At 38.2% G+C, this 14,898-nt stretch overlaps 1 protein-coding gene across 3 annotated transcripts in view; it reads left to right on the top strand.

Annotated features, from left to right (window-relative positions):
* ANKS6 (ankyrin repeat and sterile alpha motif domain containing 6) overlaps positions 1 to 12,901 on the top strand; it is a 46,332-nt gene extending 33,431 nt beyond the window's left edge. Inside the window, exons 13-18 of one of the 3 annotated variants that reach the window (XR_008235277.1) lie at positions 945 to 1,061; positions 2,968 to 3,035; positions 4,366 to 4,482; positions 5,446 to 5,542; positions 8,651 to 8,718; positions 12,117 to 12,901. Coding sequence is in view for 1 of the 3 variants with exons in the window: in XM_052787821.1 (XP_052643781.1) it covers positions 945 to 1,061; positions 2,968 to 3,035; positions 4,366 to 4,482; positions 5,446 to 5,542; positions 12,117 to 12,166 (449 nt within the window). In the remaining 2 variants the exon portion in view is untranslated. Of the gene's footprint in view, positions 1 to 944; positions 1,062 to 2,967; positions 3,036 to 4,365; positions 4,483 to 5,445; positions 5,543 to 8,650; positions 8,719 to 12,116 lie in introns of those variants that run through there. The other 2 variants (XM_052787821.1, XR_008235278.1) reach the window with 2 other exon arrangements.
* The last annotated feature ends 1,997 nt before the right edge of the window (positions 12,902 to 14,898 follow it).

The following is a 14,898-nucleotide window of genomic DNA, read 5'->3' as shown; positions in this document are numbered from 1 at the left end:
ATTTTTAACTTTAGGTCATAAGAAAGGATAATAATGTTACTACTTTTCCAACAAGATTACTACCTTTTAAGTTCAACTTTTAGGTCTAAATTACAACACTTTATTTTAGAAAATTATGTTACTGCATTGGAAACAGGATATCAACTACTTTGTTTTCTTCTGTAAGCATCTCAAAAAAAAAAAAAAGTGGAAAAAATAGCTCAGTCTTTTAAATAAGAGATGGATGTACCTTATATCTGGTTTCTGCAAGAGGCACTTTGTACTATTTTTGGTTTTTTTGAAAGTGTCCGTATTGATTTTGTTTTGTTTTCATTTATGCTAATGCTGTCTATTGACACTGTACTTCCATTTGACACTAAAGAGAGGTGATATTTGACCCGCTTTCTGTCTTCTTATCGTGGCTTAGCTGTAACATGTTGTACTGATTGCTGGAGAAAATCCTTTCACATTTTAGTTAATGCCATTTTATAATGATGGCTTGAATAACATAAGAGTTACCGGTTTAGAAATACATAAAGGGAAGAGAACTCAGTGTTGGATAACAAGGAGAATTGCCCAAGCTATCAGCTGTTGTAATCTCACCTGGTGAAGCTGGGCTTTGTGACTGCACCACTAGTACCATGATACAGTGAGTTTCCTCTGTAGCAGAGGGATAGGTTGTCAGAAGCCTAAGTAGTTCTGGGTTCGTTGTGCTTGTAAGCTTTCATAGTTAAGTGGGCCTTTAATTCAAGGGCTTCTCTTACTGTGCTTTGATTCAGCAGCAACAGCACAAATGCTCACAGGCCCAGCAGTAATCAGAAGAGTAAGTACAGAAGGCCTGCAAGGTTAACTTTTCTTTTTCTTTCAAGTAAACTTAAATGAATTAGAAAATTGATTTGCATTGAATATTACTGTGAAGGAATAGTACACGGCAGGGTTCAGAGGTGTGCATGGTTTCTTTTTAGGCAACCACGTGGTGGACCATCAACAGCTTGTCCCTATTCTGAGAACCAGTGATGTAGAGAATCATGAAAGACGAAACCATGTGAGAGTAAAAGGAGGCTCTGAAAACTTGGAGAAAGGTAATCTTACCCTGCTACTACAGAGTAGTACAAAAGAGGTGCTAAATAGGATTAACGTGGCAGGAGGAGCAAGAGCTCGGAGAACCTTTGCTTTCTCCAGGGATGTAGGTAAGGAGACAAGATACGAGTAGAGCAAAAGAAGGGCTTAGTGAAAAAGCAAAGGAGAAATCGTGTATTAGTTTTGCATCACAACATGCAAGAGTTGTAAAACTGAGAGGTTTCAGGTTTTGTTCAAACTTAAAGTATAATACCGGAACTGGAAGAGGGAAAGAGGAAAAGACAACATGAAAGGCCTACAGCTGAAAGCATTGTCTCTGTGTGTGAGAAGTGTTAGATGTTATAGTTACTTCTGACAGCAAGGCTCTGAGCTCACAAGACCTTGAAAGTTTCTTCCCATATCACAACCTATCATTTAAGGACACCCATGTCATGAAAAATAACTAACAACCTAAAAGAAAAAAAGGTTAATAATATATCTAAGGGCTTCTAATGAAACTTCTGTTTTCTTTCTGTAAGATGATATTTTTCATCAAATTGCATGGAGATGTTCTCATGCTATGTTTTTAAAGCCAGTTACCTTTTCCCATGGATTAACCTCAGTTAGGGTACTAAAGCTTTTAGCTTGAAAGCATGCCAACCTTCACAAATCATGTTAAGCATACCAAATTAGTTGGCTTTGAGGTAAAAAACCAAAATCCTAGCAGAAAATAAAACTCAGCTAGATTTTTTCACTTCCGCTTTCTGTGGGCTCTTTTATGTAAAGAAGGAGGCTTCCAGAATGGTGCACAGAAAAGTGTGTCCATCTCAAGATCCTTGATGTCTTCTGAGAAGCTTAGAGAGTGAGGTTCTTTTTCTTGTTTCTACTGATGATGAAGGAAAAGTGATCGTCAAAAGAAAAAGTGAAATAAAACCAAAGTATATTTGGGAATGGAATAGTGATGTATTTACAATGAAAGTGAGTTTATATGGGGAATATTAAATATAGTTTGATTGTGTACTGTAATCAATCATGTTCTTCATTTTGACTTTGACTCCTTAGTTTAAATGACCACTTTGGTATTTCTGGGGGGAAAAAAAATAGTTACTTGTGACAGCAAAGCAATAAAAATAAACAGAATCTGTAGTTGAGAGAGGTAGTGTGTAATTGAGAGGTAATGGCGGGTTATTCTAAAACTGAACTTATGCTTTTTAACTGGCTAATCATATTTTAAACGTGTGGGAAGAGTCACTATTGGGTCCTCCAACTTTTAATTTCCTTAGACTTTGAGAAGAAACCCAATATCCAGTGCCCTTAGTCTTGGAAGGTAAGCTTGTGAAACTTAAATTCTGCCCAGGTTTCATCTTAGCTGAACTTCAGCTGTCTGTGTTCAAGATGCCTGGATGTCAGGCACTTAAGGAGAAGGGGTTCAGATATACCCTTGTTGTAGCAGTGTTTTGAATGAGCCACTGGGTGGTTGCTCACTCTACACTTTGTTTTCCTGGATCGTGACATGGAAATATGCCATTCAGTTCATTGCCAGCTTGAGGAGTTTTGCTGTCTAACCTGCATGATCTGGGTCAGCCATCTGGGGCCAAGCACCTGTGTTTTAGGCATTTAAGTGCCTAAGTTGTACTTAGTGGTTTGGTTTTTTAAGATCCTTTTAATGAGGAAGAAAGGGCAGTACAACAGAAAGATCTTATCCAAGCAAGATAAGATAGAATTACAGTATTCAGAAGTAGGTGAAAACCCAATAAGCCAATATTTTAATTTCTGATGCAGAGTAAATGTGGTTGGTTTTTTGTTATCATATATCACTGTGTGGAATATATGTTTTAATATACATTTTCAGCTGTTAACAGTGCAGAGATCACTAAAATATTTCCTGATCCAAGGGGGGTTTTTTGTTTTTCTTTTTTATTGTTACAGATGAGCTGACTGGCATCCTTAAAAAATTGTCACTTGAGAAATATCAGCCTATTTTTGAGGAACAAGAGGTATGTCTTTTTCTAAAACAGTAAAAACCAAATCTTTTAAAAAAGTAGGGTGCAACACACATTGCATCAGAATTGTGATCCAGAATCTCAAATTTGAAGTTTTAGAACCATTTCTGGTTGCAGAGAGGACCTTGAAACACAGACCAGGCAGTATTCGTGGCATTCTCCAGGGTACTGCAAATATCAGTGCTTTTTACACTGAACCTACAATTTTCATACAGATAGGTGCTTCAGACTTTTTTTTTTTCCTCTCTCTGTTTTTACACTCTGCTTTTTCTATATATGTCTTTATCCAATGTGACTGAACAGCTTATAGGACATACTGTATCATCCCTGGAATCACAGTTGGAACCTCATTTGCAGATGGAGAACAGCAGAGTGTGAGTCACCGAGATGGCTGCTTTCTTTTCTTTATCTGCTATGAATAAGCAACAGGAGAATTAAATTGGGGAACCTAAGCATCATTGTAGATGAGGCCTGTGACAATGACTTGCCTGAAGGATGCAATGAAAGGAAACATTGCTGAAAATAAGTAAAAATAATTCATTACAATGTTTAAGACAGTATCGGATGTGAACAATAATTGTGCATTTGTTTGGCCAAAGGCAGAGGGTAGGGAATGGACATAAAATAAATCGACATTGCTGCAGAGTTCAGGATTCAGCACCACAAACAGATTATTTAGCTCCATCACAATACACTGGGTTTATCATTGTTCCCCTACATGATAGGGAAGGGAGGATTTTGTAGAAATGAATACGCTCTGTGTGTGAAGGTTATATCAGTATGAAAACTTCTAGATGTTTGTTCTTACCACAGCCTTATAGTTGTGATGATGTAATAAAAACTGTTATATGAAGAAACCCTAGGGTTTTCTTCAGGAGGCACTGGAAAAGTACACACAATATTCTTAAATTCCAAAAATACTTCGGTGGGGGGAGGGAGAAGAAAAGAAAAGAGAGAAATCTTAGGCTTATTCAACTAGCTACTACTGCAAGTAGAGGAATTTTTGTAGAGAGTATATATTTTGTATTGATAGAGCTTGTCTGAAAAAAAAAAAAGAAAAATCCATTATATTTTAAATATACTATCATAATTAATTGAATTATTAACAGCAGTTCTAAAACCTGACAACAGAGTGGTAAAGTGGGTGCCATTCAGTGCTGGTAATTCATTACAAATTTTTGTGTGCACAATATTTACAGTAAGTCTATACAATTAAAAAAAAAAAATCAAACCCCAAATACTTTCAACCTGTAATAGTGAATCTTTGCCTAGGTAAATTTGTCTTGTCTTTTTTTTTTCCTTCCCCCCCCCCCCCCATATGCAGGTGGATATGGAAGCCTTCCTAACACTTACTGATGGTGATCTGAAAGAGCTGGGTATTAAAACCGATGGATCAAGGCAGCAAATTTTGGCAGCTATTTCTGAACTGAATGCAGGAAAGGTATATTATGAAGTACTGTACTTAGTAAATTAATTCAAGGTTTGCTTATATTGTTAATTCAACATATATTTCAAAACTCAGTTGAGGATGTTACTTAGAAAAGCCGAAAGAATGTTTTTTCCAAACAAAGTATTTAATGTATTTAATTACTGAAAAATACCTTCCTTTGTGGTACTCCCTATTCTTTTTCATTAACTCTTTCCTAGTTCAGTGACTGTACAGTTCTTTTACAGAGTATTGGAAATTATATCAGAAGCTACTGGTAACATAAACATTGATGATATTGCAGTTACTGAATACTGATTTCGGTGATGCTAAAAAGAATCATCTGGCCACTATAGTCCAGCTAGAGAACATAATGTAAAAGGAAAGGTCTGCTTTGTTTTGCCTAACAGTTTTTGATTTCTCTGTGATTAGGTAAATAGCACTTCTCTCATTCCTTACACTTTTATTGCCTTTTAATTTTATATTGACATAGACAAATTTGCTAAGGATGACATGCAGTAAGCAATGTTCTTGTCAAAGGGATTATGGACTGGAGCATTTCTTTAATTAGGCCGGCTGACACTTCTCAGCTCCTTTCTTAGTTTTGAGGTCTATTCTCTCTCTGATGCTGGAAACTTGGATAAACAAAACATAAAGATAATTTCCCCAAGTTAGGATCAACAGCAGCAAGTGATGAGGCTAAAAATTAGGGGAGATGGATGATGCTTCATGCTGTAAAGTTATGAAGAAAATCATGAAAATGTTTCTGTTGTTATCTGGTAGTTTCAGGAAAAGATTACTACAAGGTTTTCTGTGTACCTGGGAGGTAAGGATTTGTTATTATTCCTAATAGTACACTGTGACTCTCTGGGCATAGACACACGTATTTACACATTTTTTGGTGAACTCTTACTATAAAATTCATTTTTTAAACGGAAATTTAAGAATACCTTATTTTATTTTATTGTGCTTTTACAGGGACGAGAGAGACAGATTTTACAAGAAACTATACACAACTTCCACTCTTCGTTTGAGAGCAGTGTTAGCAACACACGACCTCCAGGTCATTCCCAGTGTAAGTAGCACCTGAAATTAATTGAAAAATGTATGGATACTTTTAATTAATACTGGCTAGAAGACAGAATGTGTCAAACAAGCCACTTAACTGCTTTCTGGGTTAATGATTGATGCGTGTCTGTGTCTTTTGCTGAGACTGTAGAGAAGATTTCAAGGTAAAAAGGTAGCGATACCTGTAGGATTTTTATCACACTTCAATACTATGTGAAATAAGCGTAAGACTTTTGTTATGTGTTACTAAGCACAGAAAATGGATGTTATACTGTGTATAGTGTGTATGTATACATATAACAGCAGTGGGAGGTGTGTTTCTGTATGACATGTAATTTAGTTTTGCATACGCTTTATAGGAGATAATTTTCTTTAGTGTGATGAAGTTGATTAAATATATTCAAGGTTTACAATTAAGTATACTGGCTGAGATAGGTATGTTAATTATGTATTTATGTACATATGCATTTAGTTATTTTCTGTAGGTAATATTTTTATACGATTGTCTATAGTCGGGGTTTTTGGAATACATCTTTTCCAACCACCAGTGTTAACTGCTAGCCATTGCTGGAGGAACTGCCTTTTGAAATGTTCTATCTGTAATCAAAATGTACAGAAAGGTGTTGCTGACCTGTAACAAATGAATACATTTACTACAGTCACCCCTAGACACAAAAGTTGCAAATCTCTGTCCTGCCAGCTACCTGAGCCAAAGGCAGATATGCATCTGTTGCTCAAGGTTAGGGAATGGGGCAAAACCTATTAATATGTGTATTTCTGAATCCATGTTTTAGGAGGAACACGAAAGCCATTGAATGGCCTTGAGAAATTCACCATGTTAAAGCACCTCTTACTCTCCTTCAGTTGCTTGTTTTGCTGCTTGCATCCACTCATAAAATCATTTCATTTGTTTAGTGGTTATGTTAAATAATGTTTCAGGTATTGTATGCTTTAGGAGGCCTTAATAATGAGCAAGTCCCAGTTGTTCCAATCTCAGTCAGCTGAATATCATTAGATATGTGAAAGCAGGTGCTAACTGTAGTCCTACTGCTGCCTTGGGGAAGACTCGTCATTGCTGGGGTAGTTAGTGTGGGCTACTTTCTGTATTCTATATAGTCTGCTTGGCTGAAAACCACTATCAGGTGTCACTGTATGCATTGTGCAGCTTAATTCCCATTCTCAGAGTAGGCAGCATGTGTGGGAACTTCTGGATGTCTCTTGATAACATCCCAGGCTTGAAAAGCGTCTTCTGTAGGTGCTACTAGGGGAGCAGAAGCTGCTCTTTGGGATTTGATAACATGGTGCAATGAACTGGAATTACTCAAGAACTGAAGAAGCGTACAAATGTAATGTGTCTCCAAGCAACTTGCTGAGCCTAACCACTGAGCTTAAAAGTGTCTTGAAGACAGCAAAAGACGGTAATGGTGGCACAGAGTTAGGGAGAACATCCTTTTGTAAGGATGGAGGCCACAGTTGCTCCTGCTGACCAGTTGATGAGATGCTGCAAGGAGGCTGCCATCAGATCCAGCTTTTGGGGTTTTGTGTGTGAGAGCTCCATGAAATAGATTTGGCTGTGAAACAGGAACAGAAGCACTAACAGAGAAGGAAGAGGAAGAGAATAGTAGAAAAAAGAAGTTTCTGCACCAGGTAAGCTGCTTTTTATTGTAAAAAGTAGCAGTGGGACCCCATGCAGTCTCTGGAACTTGAAGTACTTTCCAGGAATGTGTAATATTTTAGAGCATAAGAGCAGCTGTACCGAGTCAGATCCAAGGTCCATACAGTTGTGTTCAGCTTTTTCATCTGGTCTCGTTTGACATTGGTGTGAAGAGCTGCTTGCTTTAATTTGCTGTGAACTTGCCATGTCCTGACTTCTTTTGCTTCATCCTACTGGATCAGAAGATACGGTGGACAATTGTTCCCTTTTCACTGCCTCCATGCCACTGACGATTTTACAGATACCTGTGATACTCTTCTTCCTCAGTCATGTTTTTTTCCAGACGGAAGACTTATAAGCTGCTTAATCATTCCCTATACCATAGTTTTTCTGATCTCTTTTCCTTTTCTATTATATCCTTTCAGACTTGGACATACCAGCCTAGCATACAATTTTCAAGATGTAGGCATACCATGGACTTACACGACAGAGTGATGTTTGGTTTTTAGTTGTGTTCTCTATTTTTGGTTCTCTTGCCCTTTCCTAGTTATTTCTAGTACTGCTTTTTTGACTATAACTGAAGACTGAATTGGTATTAATTGGAACTACCTCTTATAACCCAGCTTATCTACTGAGTTCAAGCTCAGAGCCTATCATTTTATATAACCACTCATACATCACTTTTTCCATATGCCTTACTTCATAATACTTCATGTTTATCTTCATCAGATTTTTTCTGCCCTCTTACTGTTTGGGCACTGATGTCTCATGAAGTCCTTCTGCCAGTCTTCTGTTTGCCTTTCTTTTTATTTACATGGATAACTTAGGAAGGTTTGTCACTTCACTCTATATGCCCTTTTGAAATCATATATTGAATATCCTGAGCCTTCATGCAGATCCCTATGAAATGCTAGTGGTGAATCTCTACTATGGAAAAAATCACTGTTTACTCCCACCTTCTGTCCTCTGCCTTCCTAACTGATTATTTATCCACACAAGAAATTTTCTTCTCACCCTGTGGGTTCCTTATTGTCTTAAGAGCCAGACGTCGACCTTGTGAAATGCCTTGTAAAAATCCAGGCATCAAGTGGACTTCTTTTATCTACAAGACTGTTGGCACCTTCAAGGAATTCCAGTAGGTTGGTGAGGCAAGGCTTTGCAAATCCCTTTTTGATTGTTTTTCACAAAATTTCAGAGTCTTTGTTATAGTTTATGCTAATCTGCCTGTTGCTACTGGCCATCTCACTGGTCTGTGTTTCTCTGGATCTCTTCTTGAACCATAGAAAAATTAGCATCGTTTTTATCACTTCCCAGTTATGTGTCAATTTAACTAAGAACCTGTACTTTGTACTCAGCAGTTCAGTTGCTTAATCCTTGTGGTCCTCCAGAACATCTGGCTTAGCAATTTGTTATTATTTGCTTTGTGTGTTTTTTTCATAACCTTTTTTACCAATACTTCAGGTTAAGATACCTTGGACTCCCACATAAAGAAGGCTTCTGAAATGGGAACCTTCCCAAGCTTTTCCATGGTGAATACATTTAGTTTTTCTGATGTGAACTTACTTCTCTAGCTTGTTAGAGTCTAATAATTGATTGGCATCATGGCATCTGTAACTGGCTGCCTCCTGTGATGTGTTTGAAAAGTAATATGTGGAACTTTTATGCTTTTTGCATGGTCCACAACCACTGGTTTCTCTACAGCTCTTCCTAGGAGCCTGTCCAGATGCCATTAGCAAGAAAGCCACTTCATGATTTGACCTTTTAGAAAGCTAGATGTAGCTCACAGGATGATAAAAACATCCTGCTCTTCCAGATGTGTCAGTATCACTGTTTTCACACCTGTCACTGTGATTTCCTCAATATTTTGAGTAATTGGAGTAATTTTAAAAGCTCGGTACTTAAAATGGAGTGGCTGCCAGTGTAGCTCTGCTTTTATGAAGTTTCCAGCCTGTAGGGGTGTAAAGATGATAATGAAATACAATCTGAATATATCCATAAGACTCAGAAATGAAAAAGCAGGGGAAAAGAAACTAAATCCTCACTTTCTGGAAATGTAGCTTATAATTGTGGGAGATCTGTAGGCTACCATCACCAAGCCTCCGAATGTCTACAGCTTCTACACCCTCTCTATCCACAGCTCCAGTGCTCACTTAGCTTCAGTTCCCCCCAAGATGCCCTAATCCACACTGCCCAGGCTCAGTCTCTCCCCTGCTGCCACTGGGTCAGGAGCTGTTGCTGCTTGTCAAACCTGGTATGAGATGGCAGGCAACAGAAATAGAAGAGCATCTAGAAGAGTGTTTCTAGACTGGAAGAGAGAACTGCAGTGATTAGCTACATTTACACTTTCAAGGAATGCACTAGAAGGAAAACGATGAGAGGCAGAAAAAGTAAAAGCAAGACCATCAGAAGTAGAGGACTGATGTTATAACTAATTTCACACAACAGGCCTGTTTAGGGAAGATACTACCGTTTCTTCTTGATGTTTTTTTGGCAGTTCAAAATCAATTGCTGGCTTGCTGTATCCTCAGCTAGCTTCTGGCTGAGCACCTCCTGCTTAGGTCATTGCTTCTGAAGTCACTGTGATACTCACTACAAGAACTCATAGAAAAGTTGTTGAGTGTTTGTTGGGTTTTGTCAGATGAGCTATTTCAATTATAGTAAAGCTCACTGTTGGGAGAGAGATTCCTTTGTATGTCAGTTGCTGTGTCATCCCTGGGGCTGCAAGTGAGATGATTCCACTTTGCGGAAAACAACAGGCTTTGACATAAATTTGTTTTCTGTCAGAAGGGTACTGAGACCACTTCTTCCCCACCCCACACCAGTGATACTAGGTTAGGCTGTGGGAGCTCCATATTCCAGTCCTTGCCTGAACTGCATAAGGCAGACGACTGCCCTTACTGTAGTATAAATAATTCAGTGGTTACTGGAACCATAAGCCGTTAGGTTTGGGGGCACCCATAGTTCTTGTCCCTGTTCTGAAGAGGCAAACAGTACTTGCATGGAGAGTGTTGCCTCTGTCTCTTTTTTTAATGGAAATGAACTGGTGACCTCCAGAAAATTCTGCCAAAATTAATTCATTCCTGGAGTGAATGTTACAGGGGGTTTTGACACTTGGTAGTTTTCAAGGGAAAAAATTATGGCTCGGAAAATTGCGAATGCATGCCAATCACCCTGTCCTTGGTAAGAGAAACTACTAGGAAGATACCGCTTCTTTATACCCCAGTGAACTGTGTCAAACAAACACAGAATTAGCTTGCTGCTTCACCATTTAAATTTAGAGCAGATGACCAGCCCATGGAGGCATGAGGCAAGATGACTGCTCTGAGGAGCAAAATGCTCCTCCTTTGTCTGGACTCAATGAAACAGCAAGTGGCAGCATGAAGTCCAAATTTCTGAGGAAACTGGATTTAAGAAATTGCATCACCCCAGGAAATGTTTATGCTTGTAGTTTGAGGTGACCTTTTTGCTTACATGATTCTGGTAAAAAAGAAACTCAGACTTTTTGAATGCCTAATTGCCAGGACTAATTGTTTAGGGTTGGGTTCTTTGCAGGGAGGGTGGGTGAGTGTCAAGATTCTTGCAGTTATCAAGTGGATAATTAAGGAGTTGAACAGATCTGACATTGGTGTGCAGGTTAATTGAAAGAAATGACACCAAAGGAGAGAGCTGCATCTCAACACAGACTTGCCAAATCAGAAACGCAAAGCTGAAAAAAGTTGATGTGGATTCTGTGGAAAAAAAAAAGGAGCAAGCCAACTGGAATTCTTTCTTTCAGAAGAGTAGAAATAAATAAAATCCCATATGCTAGATAATACATATGTAAAGAAGTGTACATTTTAGATCTGTGATAAAAAATAGAAGCAGTTCATGGAGTTCCCTTGGCCAGGTCTGGGGTTTGTAACAGAATTTGCCATTTCTACAAAAATGACATGAAAAAAGCAAGAGAGCATCCAAGGTTTATAGTCTGAAGGATGCAATCTTCTTTTTCTCCTAGGGCATTTCTTAACCTTATTATGAAAAAAAAAAATTAACAGAGATTTGTTGGAGGTAAAGCTAACTGCCAGTTAGCTTAGTTTACCTTCTAATATCAAGTTTATTTAAAATGCTCAAAAGAAAAAGATGAGCCTCATCACTTGGTATAGATATCCAACTGCTCTCCCCCACCTAAACATAACACTTCTCTTATAAAAGGTGAGAAGAAAAACAACACTCCAACATCTAGCAGGGGCACTGAACAAAGGGATAAACTGAGTATTCTCCAGATACAAGTTAAATGAAGAGTAACTATGCCTATGATGAAAAAAGAGTATGATGCCATTCAATATATAATTATTTGCAGAAATTCTCATCTTCCAGTTTCTCTTTACATATGATAGTATGCTGCATATTGATACATACTTACACATATGTATCTGCAGATATATATATATAGGTATTTTAAAAGATGTGACAGAATAAAGTGGAAGAGAGTGGGGAGTTGTTTGTGTATTTATTATTTTCCACTTTCAGATTCAGACTAAAAAATATCAAATGGAACTTATCCAGAGGAGGTGTTAGGGAGATTGTAGAGTAAGAAGTAAAAATAGGAGCAAAACCAATATAGACTTGCAAATAAAAATCATACAGAATTCAGGTAGTCACTTGCTGGAAAGGTACACTTTGAGAAAAGAGAGATACTGGAAAGGTTTGCGGTAGTAGATGGCATTTTCACATGTGACTTCGACTTTTCATACCTTCTCCATACAGGAGAGGGCTTAAGATGAGTAAAATTAGTTACAGGGTCAAATTGTTGGCGTCTGGTATAACAATGATACTGGGAGATGTGGGCCTGTTTCTAGTAGTTGTGGAATTACTCTGTCTTCTTTAAAGCTGTGAGTCTTGCTGGTTGCAGTTTTCACTTTTTTTTTTTTTTCTTTTCCTTTTACAGCACCTGGCTGCTCTATAAAACCACAAGAAGCTGTTTCTCCTAAAAGGTAGCTACTGGAAAAAAAGATTTATTTTTTTTTTTTTTCTTATGGTGAAGTTTGGCATCTGGCTGAGTGAATCCAAGTATACAAATGAAAATTTGAAAAGTTAGTCCTAACTACACCTGTATAGGACTTTCTCCAATAATGTGCTAAAAATTTGAATCCCACAAAGAATCAAGAAAATAATAAAGAGATTGCTTTTATAGTTCAGCCTAAGTGTTGAATTGTTCAAGGCATCAGTGGTCTGGATTTGAGAAGAATAAAGTCAGAAGAGCTGGAAGAATGAGTGACCATATAAGAAGAATCATATTTTCATTCTACTCTTGCCCATGGATGAAGAACCCATAGGAGGCTTACATAAGCACAGTCAAGAACACAAAAGCATGGAAGAAGGCATGAAAAACACCATGAATTATGAGAGCTTCTACATGGAGAAATACGTAACCTGACTATGCCTCTCTTGACTGGATACAGATAAAAAGAGTCCAAATTGAAAATGTAATGGTTTCATGAGAAGGAATATAAAGGAAAAGTAATGCTGCATTCTTCATTAACCAAAATACACTTTATCTATTCAATATTAAGAGGTTAGAACAGCAGTAAAAGTAAATATGAAATACTTATTTGTAAAAATAGCACTTTATTTAAGGAAATGCATAATCTGTCACCAATATTTAAGCAGAAATAGTGTTAAAATATTTTATATTGCCAATTGGTTGTTTTGAGAATAAAACCATTTAACTGATACTGGCTGGGTTTTTTTGAACAGTAACACTAGCAGATCCTTAAACCATATTTTTATAACTTCATTTGTGTAATAATTTTGAAAAGACTAGTTATAGTAATTATGAGTGGAAATAATTTTCTGCTTAGTAAATACAAATTTTTGTTGAGCAATTAAAATACAAGTCAGCAGAAGCCTCTGACACTGTATCTATCTTTCTGAAGACTCACAAATACATAACTTTATCATTGGCTGAATTCAGTGCATGCAGGAGTACTAATGTAGGTAAAGTCAGGAATCTCTTGGAGCTCCAATGCAGAGGAGTGATCTCAAGTAATTACTTTTGTACAGAACTAAAGACTTTACATTTTTCCACCCTCCTCACTGTACTGGTTTTAGTGGAGTTTAGCAAAAATAGGAATAGAAGTGGGTGTAGTGATAAGAGATAACAGCACCAGTGAAAGCCATGATGCCCCTGCTGTGCCTCTGGTTGTGTGAGCTGGTTCTGTGACAGCTTCATGGGTTTGGCCATCTGAGGTACTGCTCCAAGTTGCTGATGGCAAACAGCAGGGCAGCTGAGCCGCACCGGGTTATGCAGCTGTGCTATATCAGAGCTGACCTTGAACACAGATAGCTAAATCTCTAGGAGGAAGAGAAGAGGTTACAGGGGTGTATTGCAGAAAAAAGACGGTTATGAGCTGATAAGGGCGATCAGAGCCTGTTAGTACCCCGAGGTCCTTGGTGGTCATGCTGTTAACGTTTTGGATGTTAATAGTATAGCCATGTGCAAAATAATTTTTGTTCCATTTTTCTTTTTCAGTGCATGTATGTCAACAAACTTGTAACACTATCGACATTCAGCATGGGATTTTATGTTTCTGACATGTCTTATGCCCAAGAAGATCACTCCTTATGCAGAATTGTGCTTCAGGATTAATTTCAGCTTTAGGGTGAAAATACGTAATTTCTGCTTTCACAGTTTTTCAGAGCTGTCACTAAAGATGACATGGCAGGACAGATCTACAGGAATGTTGGGTGCAAACCATATAGTATTAAGCTAATGGCCTTGTCCTTTCCTGAAGAAACTTGCAGACAGTTTTGGTTAAAACACTTCAAAATGCAGCAGAGAAATAATTGCAGCTTCTTATTAAGACTAGGAAACAGTTGCTGCATCTGGGCCAAAAACATGCAGTGGCACCTTGGAGCCCCTATCAGTGTAACTGGGAATAAATGATTGGTAATGAGCCGAAACACCTCGCCTACTATCTAGTGCCTCTGGACCCTATGGCAGCACAATTTCCCCATAGTTTTGTGCTTTTCACGCAACAGGTGGCAATCCAAACATCCAATACATGCTGCAGAGTCACCTCAAGCCTGCTAATAGGGAAACCTCAGGGTGACAAGGCTTCAGCCGTTCCTGCCAAGAGCTTGCAGGCCTTATTCTTTGGAAGGAGAAGTACTCGCCTACAATAAATTTAGGGGTGTGGGTGTTCTTTTTTTTTAGGTCCTTTTCAGTAAGACATTGAGCAATAGCTCAGTGTGAAAAACACTTTGCAAGGTTGAGAGATGTACTCTTTCTACAATCTAGGAGGGTTCAAATTCATATGTACCACTGCCCAGAAGACTGTGGGAACCTCAAGGTTATATGGCGAGGTAGGGGCACGCTTCATTCCTTGGGCTGAATCTGTCTCACTGTGCAGAAAATAAGATTCACGGAGTGTGGCCCGTAAGACACTGGTCTAGGATGGGGAAGAGTTAGGCTTTAGTTCCTCTAGTTGATAAATTTGTTTACCAATTCCTAAGCTACAGAGTGACTGAGGATAAATAGTGTTATAAATTTGGAAATGTTACCCAAAGTGCATCGAAGAATGAGCAGCAGAGATTTAAACAGAACACAACACTGTCAAAGGAGACCAACCGGAGTAGGCTCTTTGTGTTTACACAACAGGCAGAAAGGGTTCCTCCAACTGTCCTATCACCAAGTCCCACTAGCTAAAGAGTTAGCTTTGTTAACACAG

The sequence above is a fragment of the Harpia harpyja genome, chromosome 5 (genome assembly GCF_026419915.1).
Source record: "Harpia harpyja isolate bHarHar1 chromosome 5, bHarHar1 primary haplotype, whole genome shotgun sequence".
NCBI lineage: Eukaryota > Metazoa > Chordata > Aves > Accipitriformes > Accipitridae > Harpia > Harpia harpyja.
Note: the sequence above shows the minus strand (reverse complement) of the source record. Positions and strands in the feature narration are given on the sequence as shown.